This window comes from Petromyzon marinus, chromosome 25 (genome assembly GCF_048934315.1).
Source record: "Petromyzon marinus isolate PM22_M1 ecotype Great Lakes invasive population chromosome 25, UKy_Petmar_22M1.pri1.0, whole genome shotgun sequence".
NCBI lineage: Eukaryota > Metazoa > Chordata > Hyperoartia > Petromyzontiformes > Petromyzontidae > Petromyzon > Petromyzon marinus.
Window position 1 is genome coordinate 13,122,607 of NC_133691.1, and position 16,006 is coordinate 13,138,612.

The 16,006-nt window shown below is 49.4% G+C and overlaps 2 protein-coding genes across 2 annotated transcripts; both read left to right on the forward strand.

The window, feature by feature from the left end:
• The first annotated feature begins 4,802 nt into the window (after positions 1-4,802).
• LOC116945742 (proteasome subunit beta type-5-like) lies at positions 4,803-8,478 on the forward strand. The gene is made up of 6 exons (XM_032960256.2): positions 4,803-4,987; positions 5,730-5,874; positions 6,554-6,665; positions 7,078-7,207; positions 7,469-7,673; positions 8,048-8,478. The coding sequence occupies exons 1-6, from the start codon at positions 4,838-4,840 to the stop codon at positions 8,131-8,133; spliced, it is 828 nt and encodes a 275-aa protein (XP_032816147.1). The 5' UTR covers positions 4,803-4,837; the 3' UTR covers positions 8,134-8,478.
• Positions 8,479-9,347: 869 nt separating this feature from the next.
• Positions 9,348-14,120, forward strand: PSMD7 (proteasome 26S subunit, non-ATPase 7). The gene is made up of 7 exons (XM_032960248.2): positions 9,348-9,535; positions 9,884-9,975; positions 11,064-11,156; positions 11,482-11,579; positions 11,709-11,789; positions 11,970-12,061; positions 12,968-14,120. Exons 1-7 carry the CDS (start codon positions 9,372-9,374, stop codon positions 13,434-13,436), a joined length of 1,089 nt encoding a protein of 362 aa, XP_032816139.1. The 5' UTR covers positions 9,348-9,371; the 3' UTR covers positions 13,437-14,120.
• The last annotated feature ends 1,886 nt before the right edge of the window (positions 14,121-16,006 follow it).

Genomic DNA, 16,006 nt, shown 5'->3' on the forward strand with positions numbered 1-16,006 from the left:
TCCACTGCTGGATGAGAGCATTCCTTTGGCCTTGATACGTATTTGGCCATACTTCACCATGCTGCAAGGTGGTTGGGGGAGTTGTAGCAACATGGCTGGTTAGGTGCTGCCCTCTACTGCCCATTACACCGATTGCACCTCTCTGCCCATAACGCAGAGGAGACATCAAAGACGATTGGCTTCATCTTTTGTGCCAAAGCCGTCTTTTAACTCGGAAAAAGTTAACGCTGCTGCTGCTGCACGACAACACACATTGTGACGGCGTCGTCTCGGTTGCTTTGCCAAACCACGCATTCTGCCAAAGTTAGAATGACGATTCTGTCCTCTCCTACTGCACTGCGCTGGACAGATTTCAGAATGAAGCAGCCATCAGGATATTCTATGATCCAGAACTCACCGATTCACTCCACTCACTCGCTCACCAGCGGCCAGACACCTTCCTGTCGCTCTTATATCGCTACCACTAACATAGTTACCTTTCTCGCGAACTTAACCTATTGAGTCCTCCAGCCGTTTTCAGAGCTCACCACATAGCAGGTCACAACAACACACTCACTCCCCTTCTCACTAACTCACACACTCACCACACTGCAGGTCACAACAACACACTCACTCCCCCTCTCACTAACTCACACACTTACCACACTGCAGGTCACAACAACACACTCACTCCCCCTCTCACTAACTCACACACTTACCACACTGCAGGTCACAACAACACACTCACTCCCCTTCTCACTAACTCACACACTTACCACACTGCAGGTCACAACAACACACTCACTCCCCTTCTTACTAACTCACACACTTACCACACTGCAGGTCACAACAACACACTCACTCCCCCTCTCACTAACTCACACACTTACCACACTGCAGGTCACAACAACTCACTCCCCCTCTAACTAGCTCATTCATTCACCACACTGCAGGTCACAGAAATACACTCACTCCCCATCTCACTAACTCACTCACCACACTGCAGGTCACAACAACACACTCACTCACCTTCTCACTAACTCACTCACCACACTGCAGGTCACAACAACACACTCACTCCCCCTCTCACTAACTCACACACTCACCACACTGCAGGTCACAGCAATACACTCACCCCCACCCCCTCTCACTAACTCACACACTCACCACACTGCAGGTCACATCAACACACTCACTCACCTTCTCACTAACTCACACACTCACCACACTGCAGGTCACAACAACACACTCACTCCCCCTCTCACTAACTCACACACTCACCACACTGCAGGTCACATCAACACACTCACCTTCTCACTAACTCACACTCACCACACTGCAGGTCACATCAACACACTCACCTTCTCACTAACTCACACTCACCACACTGCAGGTCACATCAACACACTCACCTTCTCACTAACTCACACACTCACCACACTGCAGGTCACATCAACACACTCACCTTCTCACTAACTCACACACTCACCACACTGCAGGTCACAAAAACACGTTCAGTCACCTACTCACACCCTCACTATATCCACTCTGTCACCCACTTACCGACTCACTAAAACTCACCCAACAATCACCACACTGCTCTTATGATAATCATGCTCTCATTTTCTATGGGTCCTCCGGTTTTCCTTCCACATTTAGAAACATACATTGAGATGATTTAGATTTGTTTTGCAGTTATACATTACCACGTGATAAGCCATTTTGTTGAGCAATCATTTGTGGCCAGGTCGCTTATGAAAAATACGTTCATACCTCAGTGGGCTTTGCCTGTTAGGATGGGGAAAGTTTCGTTTTATTCGTATTATTGTGGGTGATTCGTTTACCTTTTTTGTACTTTTCACTCCAATCGTATTTTTTGTATTGTTTGTTTTTGTAACGTTCTGACCCGCTCCTACTGGACGTATGTGCAAAAGAGCTTAATAGCTCATCGGATTCCTCCAGTATAAATATTCTGATTCAATTCAAGTATTGTAATCGCGTTCAGTCACACATACATATCACAGCGTTAACAGTGCGGTGCTGACAGTGTTGGGTGTTTTTGGGCACCTTACCTTGTAAAACAAATTGAAAGTTTAGATTAGTTCAATGTTCATCATTAGACCTCTTTTGCCAGTACCAAAATATAATAATAGCGTTTTTCCACTTTTTTCTGGCAACAAAACTGAAACCTTTTTTTACAATGATTCATGTCTGCATTAACCACAATACCTGCAGTCAAAATGCAAAAAAACATACTATGATAATATATTAATATATGCATTGTCCTTGAAACTGATTGGTCCACACCAAGGGATGGACAATTAGTTTCAAGGACAATGCATATATTATCATAGTATGCTTTTTATTTGCATTTTGACTGCAGGTATTGTGGTTAATACAGACATGAATCGTTGTAAAATAAGGTTTCAGTTTTGTTGCCAGAAAAAGGGTAAACCCCCTATTATTATAGTTCAATGTTCTTCATGCCAAGGCTCGTGGGACCACTGGCGGCCCCGAGTGGCCTTTAGAGCGGCTTTGGTGGCCTTCAGTACGGCCCCTGGTGGCCTTCAGTGTAGCCCCTGGTGGCCTTCAGTCTAGCCCCTGGTGGCCTTCAGTGCGGTCCCTGGTGGCCTTCAGTGTGGTGCCTGGTGGCCTTTAGTGTGGTGCCTGGTGGGCTTCAGTGTGGTCCCTGGTGGCCTTTAGTGCGGCTCCTGGTGGCCTTCAGTGTGGTCCCTGGTGGCTTTTAGTGCGGCACCTGGTGGCCTTTAGTGTGGCCCCTGGTGGCCTTCAGTGTAGCCCCTGGTGGTCTTCAGTGTGGTGCCTGGTGGCCTTCAGTGTGGTGCCTGGTGGCCTTCAGTGTGGTCCCTGGTGGCCTGTAGTGCGGCTCCTGGTGGCCTTCAGTGTGGCCCCTGGTGGCCTTGAGTGTAGCCCCTGGTGGTCTTCAGTGTGGGGCCTGGTGGCCTTTAGTGTGGTGCCTGGTGGCCTTCAGTGTGGTCCCTGGTGGCCTTTAGTGCGGCTCCTGGTGGCCTTCAGTGCGGTCCCTGGTGGCCTTCAGTGTGGTCCCTGGTGGCCTTCAGTGTGGTGCCTGGTGGCCTTTAGTGTGGTGCCTGGTGGCCTTTAGTGTGGTGCCTGGTGGCCTTCAGTGTAGCCCCTGGTGGTCTTCAGTGTGGTGCCTGGTGGCCTTCAGTGTGGCCCCTGGTGGCCTTCAGTGTAGCCCCTGGTGGTCTTCAGTGTGGTGCCTGGTGGCCTTCAGTGTGGTGCCTGGTGGCCTTCAGTGTGGTGCCTGGTGGCCTTTAGTGTGGTGCCTAGTGGCCTTTAGTGTGGTCCCTGGTGGCCTTTCGTGCGGCTCCTAGTGGCCTTCAGTGTGGTCCCTGGTGGCCTTCAGTGTGGTGCCTGGTGGCCTTTAGTGTGGTGCCTGGTGGCCTTCAGTGTGGTCCCTGGTGGCCTTTAGTGCGGCTCCTGGTGGCCTTCAGTGCGGTCGCTGGTGGCCTTCAGTGTGGTACCTGGTGGCCTTCAGTGTGGTCCCTGGTGGCCTTTAGTGCGGCTTCTGGTGGTCTTCAGTGTGGTCCCTGGTGGCTTTTAGTGCGGCTCCTGGTGGCCTTCAGTGTGGCCTCTGGTGGCCTTCAGTGTAGCCCCTGGTGGCCTTTAGTGTGGTGCCTAGTGGCCTTCAGTGTGGTCTCTGGTGGGCTTTAGTGCGGCTCCTGGTGGTCTTCAGTGTGGTCCCTAGTGGCTTTTAGTGCGGCTGCTGGTGGCCTTCAGTGTGGCCCCTGGTGGCCTTCAGTGTGGCCCCTGGTGGCCTTCAGTGTAGCCCCTGGTGGTCTTCAGTGTGGTGCCTGGTGGCCTTCAGTGTGGTCCCTGGTGGCCTTTAGTGCGGCTCCTGGTGGCCTTCAGTGTGGCCTCTGGTGGCCTTCAGTGTAGCCCCTGGTGGCCTTTAGTGTGGTGCCTAGTGGCCTTCAGTGTGGTCTCTGGTGGCCTTTAGTGCGGCTCCTGGTGGTCTTCAGTGTGGTCCCTAGTGGCTTTTAGTGCGGCTGCTGGTGGCCTTCAGTGTGGCCCCTGGTGGCCTTCAGTGTGGCCCCTGGTGGCCTTCAGTGTAGCCCCTGGTGGTCTTCAGTGTGGTGCCTGGTGGCCTTCAGTGTGGTCCCTGGTGGCCTTTAGTGCGGCTCTTGGTGGCCTTTAGTGTAGCCCCTGGTGACCTTCAGTGTGGTCCCTGGTGGCCTTTAGTGCGGCTCCTGGTGGTCTTCAGTGTGGCCCCTGGTGGCTTTTAGTGGGGCTCCTGGTGGCCTTCAGTGCGGTCCCTGGTGGCCTTCAGTGTGGTCCCTGGTGGCCTTCAGTGTGTCCCCTGGTGGCCTTTAGTACGGCTCCTGGTGGCCTTCAATGCGGTCCCTGGTGACCTTCAGTGTGGCCCCTGGTGGCCTTCAGTGTAGCCCCTGGTGGCCTTCAGTATGTCTCCTGGTGGCCTTCAGTCTGGCCCCTGGTGGCCTTAAGTGTAGCGCCTGGTGGTCTTCAGTGTGGTCCCTGGTATACTTCAGTGTAGCCCCTGGTGGCCTTCAGTGTGGTGCCTGGTGGCCTTCAGTGTGGCCCCTGGTGGCCTTTAGTGCGGCCCCTGGTATACTTCAGTGTAGCCCCTGGTGGCCTTCAATGTGACCCCTGGTGGCCTTCAGTGTGGCCCCTGGTATACTTCAGTGTGGCCCCTGGTGGCCTTCAGTGCGGCCCCTGGTGGCCCCTGTAAACACAGCGACTCCACCATCCCCCCCCCCACCCCCGAGGCCACGTCGTGCCCAGGCGCGCGCCCCCTCGCGGGCACGCCGGGCAGTCGACCTCGTCAGCCCCCCCCCCACCACCACTCACTGCTGTAGTCATGGCGCTGGCGGACGTGTGCGGCTACCGTGAGTGTGCAGAAAGCCTGCCGGGCCTCGGGGCTCGCGGCGGGAACCGTGGCATGCAGCTCCACGAGCTCGACATTGGCTGTTTCTCGGAGCCGCGCTTCGCCGTGCCGCCCGGGGAGGACGTGAGTCCCCGCGACGCGAGGCGGGCGGGCGGGCGAGGGGAACCTGGGGCCTGGCCGTCGAGGCCCGGCCGGCATGTCGTGACTAGCGGTGGGACTCTTGCCGCACAGTCTCTTAGCTGCAGCGGCTCGAGTGTGGATATTAGCGCGCGGTAACGTGTCGCAAATGTGTAGCTGTTACGAGTTAACGACTTATAGTTAACGTGCGGGAGATCGGTGGGGCCTCTGTTGGGATAGTCCCGCTCGGAGCAGGCCGCTGTGTCTGCTGCTAGTGGCCGTGCGGCTCAGCCGTGTCGCGGCTGGCTTCTCCACAACGTGGCCTCCTCTTTGCGTGTGGCAAGACCCCTCAGAAACGTGGTGGTCTCCGAGTTGTGTACACTGTGTCCGGACTGGGAATCTTTGGACCGTGCGTCTCTCTCTAGACTGTGTTTTGGATTTTCTGTGGACCGTGTAAGTTGTCCGTGCACAATGGTTCTATCTGTGGACCATGCATTTAATTATACTGTATTACGTGTTTCTGGGTTGCTTATTTCTCTGGACAGGGTGTTTGTTGGTTTGCATTTGTCCGTGGACTGTGCATGAGTCTTGACTGTCAATGATCTTAAATTTTCTGGACTTTGTGGATAGTATCTATGTTTTTCCTCTGCCTATATCCGTACTATGGATTATATATTTTTTTATCCGGATTTTGTGTTTTCCCCTGGGCTGTGCATACATCGTTTTGACCCTGTCCCCGTGTTTACAGCCGGTGGAATTCTTGCGGCCCTTCGCGTCGGGCGAGAGCGACGTGAAGATCCAGTTCCAACACGGCACCACCACCCTGGCCTTCAAGTTCCAGCACGGCGTCATCGTGGCCGTCGACTCGCGAGCCACCGCGGGCTCCTACATCGGTGAGGGCTCCATCACCCGGGCGCTCTGGGTTATATTTCTGACATGGTAACTGATATAAAGACGTGATAGTGTACTCGGGTTCCCTTTTTGTATATTCTGAAAAACAATGGAGTGTTAGTTAGCTTTCTTCACAGCGCCACTGATTTGTATTGGTATAAAAATAAATACCAGCAACGTTCATATCTGAGAACTGTTTATGTATTTTGAACTTCTTTCACACCATACGTAGCCAACCATGCTGATCAGAGGTGCGGGGGAAGGACAAAAAACTTAACAAGCAGTTCCAAAGAAATTAGTTTGTCAATCTAGATGATGATTTAAAAGTGCATAGCTCCGGTGGCTTCCTAATATCGGAAGGAAGATCTTTCCAGACTCCGCAGAAGCGCATCTGAAAGCACGCAATACACACAAAACAACAGATATATGGGAAGATATTACACTTATTTAATAAGCATACTGCATTTTCGATTCACGGACGCCTGAATTATTTGAAAATATGTAATAGATACATGTTTATCTTGGATGTGAGCAGAATATATTTTTTGGAGGCTGTATAATTTCTTATCCATATTGATTATCCAACTAAAAAACAGCATATAATTTAAAATGAAAGTGAATTGGAAATGCATTATATGTATGTATCTTTGTAAAAAAACTGACCATGCCTCCTCGTCTCAGCTTCACAGACTGTGAAGAAGGTGATTGAGATTAATCCATACCTCTTGGGCACCATGGCTGGAGGAGCAGCTGACTGCATGTACTGGGAGCGAGTCCTTGCCAAGCAGTGCAGGTGGGTTTGTGTTCATAACTGACAGTCAAACTCCCTTCATCGTTTCAAGTAGTAATTGTGTGGAATATAATGATGATATCCTTTTGTCAATCGACTGCTGGATGAAGGCCTTCCCAAGCGATGTTGGTCGAATGGGTTGTTTGATCATACTTTAACACACTGGTCATTGCAGGTTGGTGAAAAATGGGATCCATAACCAATTCAGATATGTAATCTGTGGTGAGGACTCAAACCCATGTAGCTTGATTTAAAGCAAAGTGTGCTTACTACAACCCCATTACTCCACCTGTTGTGGGAGATGTATATAAAACATATTTTCTTCATATATATAAACAGGTAAGAGGCCGCTGAGAGCAGCTGTCTCTTTTTAAAGGGAGAGAGTGTTTAATATGTTTTATTCGTCCCCTTTTAGGATCTACGAGTTAAGGAACAAGGAGCGCATCTCTGTGGCAGCTGCTTCCAAGCTGCTGGCAAACATGGTTTACCAGTACAAAGGCATGGGCCTCTCCATGGGCACCATGATCTGTGGCTGGGACAAGAAGGTGAGACGCACATTGTGATTCCAATGTCTTCAGCAGGCATAGATACGGTCACTTGAAAGCCAGCAATGAAGCTGGAATTTCTTGTTGATTTTTTTGCAGTCTGATTAAAAAAGCTGTCTCAAGAAATGAAAACAGTTAATAAGAACTGCTTTTTTCTGTTTAGTTTGTTGTCCTTTCCCCGCACCTCCGATGAGCATGGTTTGCTACGTACAGAGCTAAAGAAGTTCAACAAAAATTAATGTTTAATTTGTGTCAATGCAGGGTCCGGGTCTGTACTACGTGGACGATGAGGGTATGCGCCTGCCAGGCTCGATGTTTGCGGTGGGCTCTGGCTCGCCGTACGCCTTTGGTGTTCTGGACAGCGGTTACCGCGAGGACCTGACCAAGGAAGAGGCCTACGACCTGGGTCGGCGTGCCATCGCTAGCGCCACTCACCGTGATGCCTATTCTGGTGGCGTCGTAAACTGTAAGGGCCCCACTTTATTGCTAACACATAATCAAGAATTGTATTAAGCACAGTGCAAAGTAATGTCGATGAATAATGTAAGTAATAGAGATGTGTTCTTAATCACATATGGTGCTAAGGACTGTATTTGTGGTGATGCATGAACATAAATCAAGAAAACCCACCACTATTATTAATGATTGAACAGAAATATATATGCATATGACATATATGTAAATATAGATCGTTTCAGACATGAATAGCCGTTTTCTCATTTAGACCTGTTAATGCGGGTTGGTGAGTTGTAGCTTCTATAGGTTTTACATACGAGAGGACTGTTTACAATTGCACTGCTAATACGTGCTGGCTGTGTGTGGTTGCTCTTTTCCCGGCAGTGTACCACATGTGTCAGACTGGCTGGATTAAGGTTTCTCAAGATGACGTCAGTGAACTGCAGTACAAGTTCCGCGAACAGAAGTGATGGAGACCAGCGCGTTTGGACCCCCGTTCCGAGCCCACCCTTGTGCATAACAACGCGCAGATTCACGGCTGGGATGTCCGTGTGTAAAGATTGGTTAACGCTCCGCGATTTGTGAGTTCTTGTGGCTGCTGGTTGCTGGTGTTGTATCGATGGAATGTCATTTTTTTTTACTTTAATCCTTAACATTTTTTGGAATAGCAACATTTCTGTCACGAGTTTGAGCAACAATGGAATAGCTAAGCGTTGTCAAAATAACATTGAATATTTAAGAATGGCATTTGATCACTTGTTTAGTTACCAGTTTTGTTGACAAGAAACTACTTCTAAATAAACAATTCAACACTTGTCATTCAGTATCGTTTCACTCAACCATCATTGCCGACTCATCATATTCTTTATTCATCATCAGCCATGGTTGAGCCACTGCTGTAGGAATACCTCTCTGCCATCATGATCAATCTTTTTTTTAATCACCTAGAAAATCGCTTGAGGTAGAACACGTTTACAAAAGTGTCCACGGTCTGAATTTACACAGTAATCAAGTAATGACATATAAACGTGTAATCTATAACTACATACAAGGAATATCGCACTTTGCTGAACACGTGAGTGATGCACACCACTGGGTCGTACAATTTACCCTGCACCCCTACCATAACATGCAGATGTCTCGCGGTTTAAACCCTTGCACTTATCTCTCAACCCTTACGGTTTATCCGTAGTCTTGTACAGGAAAATTGAGTTTTCAGGTCCATACGGCGTACAGTTTCAATACGACAAAACATTTGTTATGCCTGTGTTGCTCCCTTGTGATGGCACTTTGTAGGATGAACGTTGAGATTTATAAGGGCACGGGGTGACCAATGAGTTCTGAATTGGTCTGTAGCAAGGTAGAGCACTGGTAAGCGGTTGACGGGTATGTACCCGGCCAAAATGTTGATTTTGTTTTTGAAGTTAAACGCACTTGTCAAAACAATGCATCAGACGAGTCATTGTAACCGGGCCCACGTGCTCACGCCCCTCAGATTAACCAATCGACATTGGTCGCTGCGCGGCACCCGTAGTCGTGCGGCCGGCTCTTACATTCGCTACACGGCACAAGCACCGGGGCCGACTCTCGTCCGTGGGGGATGGTTAAAGGCTCTCACGTGGTGTCGCGGAGCTCGCGTCCGATTGGCTTAGCGGATCCGGCCCGCGTTTATTCGCTCTGGGAAGTATGATGCGGCTTCCAGCCGCGCATGCGCAGTCGCTGTGGGCAGACCCGTGTCCGTGGTGTCCACGCCCGTCATCCCCTCGCCGTCTCCTCACCGCCCCCTTACCGCCTCGCCATGCCCGAACAGACGGTGGACAAGGTGGTGGTGCACCCGTTGGTGCTGCTGAGCGTGGTGGACCACTTCAACAGGTACCGCTGGCGCGTCGTCGCGATCTTCGCGCATTGTGCGAGGAGGCCCCCGACTCGACCTGCGTCTTGCCTGGCCCTCGGTGCCCGGGGAGTAAGCTCGGCGAGACGGGCGAAGCCAGGCCCGCGCGGGTCACCGGATCCCGAGACACCGTCCCCCCCGAGTCCGCAAGGATCCCTGAGACCCCGGGGCTTGCCTCTCGGTTACTCACACGGGGTCGGCGGGTACCCGCCACGCGTGCGGGCGCAGTGAGACACGATGTGTTGGACGTGGGGGAAACTGATAGCGTGAATGCCGAGTCATCGTGGGCCTCCTCATCTCCCGGGCCGCGTTTGTCTCCTGTCCCACAGGATCGGGAAGGTGGGAAACCAGAAGCGAGTGGTTGGCGTCCTGCTCGGCTCCTGGTACAAGGGAGTCCTGGACGTATCCAACAGTTTTGCCGGTGAGTGCCTTTTCATTCAAAGCGGTGGCGCCACATTGTCAATGAATCGGATATTGTTTACGTCAGTACCATCCGAGGTACCAAAACTTTGTTTTGTACTGTACGGTCAAGTGTAGTGAGTTGATGACTGCACAAAAACCCATAGTTAAATTATAGGGTTTTTCTTCGCCAAGTTCTCTAGATTGTAAAATGTGTGTTTAAATTAGATGCGACTTTAAATAACGCGACGAGGTATGCCAGTAATTTAAATATAGGCCTCTTGAAGTCATTTAATAATTCTGTGGATAAATGTGATACGTAATATTTTCAATGGACGTTCTCTGACAGTGTCACTTTGTCTCGTCACATGAGGGAAAAGCATAACGTATAATGAAGTCGCTCTTGAAGCTTAAATTTAATGGCGCGTCAGTTTTAGGGCACTTCTACAAACTCAACAACCTGGGTTTTATTCCCAGCCATGTGAACCTTATGGCGGGACCCCGGGGCCCCATAAGCTCCCGGCTCTCGCATAAACTGCGTTGCGACGTCATTTTATGTCTGTTGAAGACGACCGACACGGCGATCTATTCCTCTCGACGAGCTCTACACGATCCGCTAATAAAAGTTTCAAAGTTTTGTTTCTTCTGCGCATTCGTCCTCGCTGCGCTTGGTTGACATGACAACAGAATGATCCGCGCCAGGTGGGTCGCGGCGTTTATCTGCGCGGTGAGACGAAGTCGCCAAAAGTCAAGTAATGACGATTTTGATTTCCGTTTATTCGGGACCCCGGGGTCCCGCCATACCAAACGGTATCTTGACTTGTATTGTTTCCCATTGGTCGACAAGCTTTAAACGAGTACCTGGTCCGGTGTGCATTACAGTGACGGCCTTGATAAGTGCTTGCTAAAAGCACTTTGCCCGAATAATGTCTGGCCATGATCTTTGTATGGGTGCAATGTTTGTATTCAACTACATGTAAAGGACATCAAATTCCCCTTGCTGTTACGAGCCGGAGACAAAGACCTAAACAATGTAAGCTGCAGCCCATGGACCAACTCGGTCCCTGGAGTCAAACCCGTATCTTACCCTGAGGCTATGTGCACCTGCAGTTCCATTCGACGAGGACGACAAAGATGACTCTGTTTGGTTCCTTGACCACGACTACCTGGAGAACATGTACGGGATGTTCAAGAAAGTGAATGGTGAGGGCAGTGCTGTGAACTCGCGTGTAAAATGCATTCACGAGTAAAACCGCTGATCACCGAGGCATGTTGATACTAGTTTTTTGAGTAAGATTTTTTTTTAAATGATGGTTGTAAAATATTCCTCACTTGTATTATTTCATTCAAGACCATGTCGCATCTAGTCAGCCACACGGTTGCTTGGCTGTGAAATCTATTGAGAAGTTAACGTTTATTTGTATAGGTCAAGCAATTTATCTTACTTCTAATTGGAAACTCGGTTATATTTGCAAAAGCAAATCTTTATTCCAAGCCTTGATGCATTTGCGTTTGTATTTTTTTACAGCCAGGGAAAGAATTGTGGGGTGGTACCACACGGGGCCAAAACTTCACAAGAATGACATCGCCATCAATGAGCTCATGAAGCGATATTGCAGCAACTCGGTAATTAAATCATGCACAAAGTATCGTTTTTGTGTGTCGATTGTATATACGCTAGACCTGTTCGTTATTACCGTATTCAGTGCTCTGTTGTTACACATCGTTATTGTTGTCTGCCTCGAACAAACTCAGGTGCTGGTAATAATTGACGCGAAACCCAAGGACCTTGGTCTTCCAACGGAAGCATACATTGCAGTTGAAGAAGTGCATGATGTAAGTCATTCTGTCTTGAATCCCAATGGCTTTTATCTAAAAAGTCAGTTTTTGGTCGTACACACACTGATTATTTTTCGTGCAACTGCTGCTTTTTTAAAGTTCATAGATGCATCAATGCACATTTTCCCCAATATTTTAACTATAAAAGTTGTATAAATGAGTGTTTTTTTTGTTCAGGATGGAACTCCAACTTCCAAAACATTTGAACACGTGCCCAGTGAGATTGGTGCAGAAGAGGCAGAGGAGGTGGGCGTAGAACATCTGCTCAGGTAATTCCCAAGGTTCTAGTTAAATATATTGTATGGCTGGTGTGCGGGTGCTGCAGTGGCAGTGATCAGCACACTGCACTATGAACCCAGCAGACCTAAGTCCGATTTCCGTCCATGGCTAACATCAGTGAATAGATGTTAACTCCCTCACCTGTATGCAGGAGGTCGTGGATTCAATCCCGACCTTGACGCCTGTATATTTGGAGTTTGCATTTTCTCCCCGTGGTCGCATTAATTATTCTCTGGGTCCTCTGGTTTTTCCATCCAGATTTAGAAACGTGCGTTTAAGAGTATTTGACTGCTATAAATGTCCACGTAATATGCCACTTTGCTGACCGATCATTTGTGGCCTGGTTGCTTTTGAAAAAGAGCCATGTAACTCAGTGGGCCTTACCGGGTCAAAAAAAAATTGTTTAGCTTTAGTCTGTAGAGATTGATTCCTAGACCGGTCCTGAGCCAACCCAGCCTTTACTAACGTTCACGAACCAGTGTGGTGAAATATGTTCAAACAACCCCTGTGACCGACACGGTGTGGAGAGGCCTTCACTCAGCATTTGTTTGACCAAGGGCTTTACATTATTATTTGTTTTAAAGCTTTCGTGACTGCAGTAATTCATATTCTTAGCTCTTTCGGTAAAGTCACGTTGAAGGGAAACAATAAAATACATATTTTATTATTTTATTAAAGTCACGTTGAAGGAAAACAATAAAATATATATTTTATTATTTTATTGTTTCCCTTCAACGTGACTTTACCGAAAGAGCTAAGAATATTATTATTTGTGTTCGTATATATTTTTGTTACAATGTTCTAGCAGCGTTCATTAACATTTATGTTTTCCATGTGTGTCTACGCATTGGCGAGGAACGTTTCTTGAAAAGGTTTTAATAGTGTTGTGTATGCAGGGACATCAAGGACACAACGGTGGGCAGCCTGTCACAGCGCATCACCAACCAGGTGCATGGCCTGCGGGGGCTGCAGTCACGCTTGGGTGACATCCGCACCTACCTGGACCGTGTGGCAGCTGGCTCCATGCCCATCAACCACCAGATTGTCTACCAGCTGCAGGACGTGTTCAACCTACTGCCCGACGTGGACCTGCGCGAGTTCATCAAGTCTTTCTACCTGAAGACCAACGACCAGATGCTGGTGGTGTACCTGGCGGCGCTCATCCGCTCCGTGGTGGCGCTGCACAACCTCATCAACAACAAGCTGGCGAACCGGGAGGCGGAGCGCAAGGAGGGCCAGGAGAAGGAGGACGCGCGCAAGGATAAGAAGGAGGAGGCGGAGAAGAAGGAAAAGGAGAAGAAAGAGGAGAAAGAGGAAAAGGAGAAGGCCGATGCCAAGAAGAGTGAGGCGAAGGAGAAGAAGTGAGACCTGAGCCCAGTGGGCTCCCGTTGGACTCCGCCATTCGACACTGTCTGACGCCTGTGCTGTCCATGGATATATGTTTTGTCTCTAGTGTTGCATTCGTTGTATAAAACGGTCGTATGCCTCCAGTGTGTGTGTGCGTAATGATTTATAGTTACATAACATCTAACCAGGCCCTAATCTCATCAGCCGGGTCTGTCCGGGTCTGTGACCCGGAAAATATTTCAACACACCCGGTGCACCACATCCAGCATACCTCTCATTATGGCTGTGCTTAGTCACGTTTCACCTTTAGTCTACCAGCGACTAGGAATATATTCGGTGAGAAATTAAGCCCTGCATATAACATCTGGGACTAATTGAATGCAGTACAGTTGATAGCTATAATAATGTTTGCTGTATATTCACATGCTCAAGTATTCTTAACTGATGTGCATTTGATAATTTTTCATTGACTTGAGTTTCTTAAATGAGTTTGATTAGCTAGTATATTGGGAATTCTTTTTATGCGTAAAAAAGAATAAGCTTAACTTATAAAAAGGCTCTTGGATTATTCCACTTTAACGTAATTTAGGCCATGCATTCATGTATAGACCCACACGCTTAGACTGCACCTAGAGAACATGAATTTGGTGTGGTGGGTAGAAAGACTGTAGGGTTTTTCAAAATAAAACGTGTTTTAGATCATTGGCACTGTACGTGTGATTGTGGGATGTTTTATAAAGAGTACACAACTAATGGTTGTATAACTCGTGTCCGTTCTGCCTAAACCACCACAGTCCTCGCCAAATACACGCGACCTGATAACAGGAATACATAATTTGCACTGCATCCAGTTAGATCGACCCTGTAATTAGCACGTGGCCTGGTAATTGGCTAGAGCCGGTAAGGAACGTTACTTGGTCATTTGGCTCGAGCTGTTAATCACGTGACCTGGTAATTAGCTCGAGGCGGTAATCGGCACGTGGTCTGGTAATTAGCTCGAGCCGGCAATGAGCACGTGACTAGGTGGCCTCTCGTTTAACGAGCACGTGACAATTACCTCGAGCCGGTAATGAGCACGTGCCCTGGTAATGAGTGCGTGAGCCGGATGGCCCAGTTCGGATGGGAAGCAACGTGGTTGGCCCGTGGGGCCCCGTGCAGTCGCATCGCCTGCGCACTCAACAGCTGTTGCTACTGGATGGAACCGGTGACCAAGGGGCGTGGGCGCGCCGCGACGATTGGTGCGGAGTCGGAAGGAACTCGCACAACCATGGAACTTTTTCAGCTTAGCAACCCAGCCATCTTCCAAGGTTAGGTCAACTATTTGGTGACGCCGCCGCTGCTACGACTGCTGCGTGTGGCTGTGACTCACAAGCACGCATACAAACAGCTGTGGCCTGACAAGGTAACAAGTGACGTTTTCGGGCAATGGCCCTTCATAGCATTTCATCACGGACGTGCTATAGAGAAGGGCCATTGCTCGAAACGTCAAGGGGCCGTCCATAAATGACGTCACGCATCTAGGGGGGGGGGTGTTTGAGAAATGTGACGTCACATCAAAATCGCAACTTTAAATAAACATAGACAACACGTTCTACTTAATTAAATCGACTTTAATGTTTTCTCCTACAGCAGAGTGCAGCGCCATATTAAATACGCACTACAATGACAATAGTTTAAAGCGATTTGAAGCACTTTTTTGGGGGGGGGGAGCAGAGCTTTGTGACGTCATATATGAGAGGGGGTCTGACTTTGTGTGACGAAGGGGGGGGGTCAAAAATCGTCCAAATTCGCGTGACGTCATTTATGGACGCCCCCCCCCCCAAGGCGTCAATTTTCTCATCCACTCCCATTTCTCACCACTCGCCCGTCACATCATTCGCAGTCATCACACTGCATCAACCACGCTTTGTTTCCGAGATGCAATGGAACTTGTAACAACAGTGTCGACTTGTAACGCGCCGTATAGGATTCGCTCACTCGCCAAGAGCGAGCGAACACGGCAGTAGCGAGGAGGGAACCAGACAGGCGAGCGGGGTGGTCAGCAACTTGAGTCGCGAATTTCGCGCCACTGGGCGCGGCGGAAACTCGTGCAGAAGGTCCAGCCAGACATGGGGGCAGGACGAGGAGGGAAGGGATTGCCGGGACGGAAGACTCCCAAGGCGGACAAAGCCTCTCAGAGGGCCCGGTTCAAGGTGAACAGCGGGGAGAAAGGAGGAGCGGCCGGGGAGGAAGGAGGAGAAGGGATATAACCGGGCCACGATGTCGGTGGTGAGAGGCTGGTGGTGGTGGTGAGAGGCTGGTGGTGGTGGTGAGAGTCTGGTGGTGGTGGTGATGAGAGGCTGGTGGTGGTGAGAGGCTGGTGGTGGTGGTGAGAGTCTGGTGGTGGTGGTGATGAGAGGCTGGTGGTGGTGAGAGACGGGGGAGCGGGAGAAAAAGAGATAAAAGGGAAGAGTTTACAATAACTTCAATGTTTAATGTAAAGCGCTTTTGAGGCCTTGTAGGAATTGCGCTACGATATATATAAAACGGGACTTTATTATTATTCTAGAAACGAGCTGCACGAAGGCGCAACGCAGCGTCTGTTTTCA

Coding starts and splice junctions, on each gene's coding strand:
- LOC116945742 (XM_032960256.2), top strand. CDS start 4,838: ATGGCGCTGGCGGACGTGTGCGGCTACCGTGAGTGTGCAGAAAGCCTG. Junction 5,875..6,553: donor CACCGCGGGCTCCTACATCG/GTGAGGGCTCCA, acceptor TCCTCGTCTCAG/CTTCACAGACTGTGAAGAAG. Junction 7,208..7,468: donor TCTGTGGCTGGGACAAGAAG/GTGAGACGCACA, acceptor GTGTCAATGCAG/GGTCCGGGTCTGTACTACGT.
- PSMD7 (XM_032960248.2), top strand. CDS start 9,372: ATGCGCAGTCGCTGTGGGCAGACCCGTGTCCGTGGTGTCCACGCCCGT. Junction 11,790..11,969: donor CAGTTGAAGAAGTGCATGAT/GTAAGTCATTCT, acceptor TTTTTTGTTCAG/GATGGAACTCCAACTTCCAA. Junction 12,062..12,967: donor GGCGTAGAACATCTGCTCAG/GTAATTCCCAAG, acceptor TTGTGTATGCAG/GGACATCAAGGACACAACGG.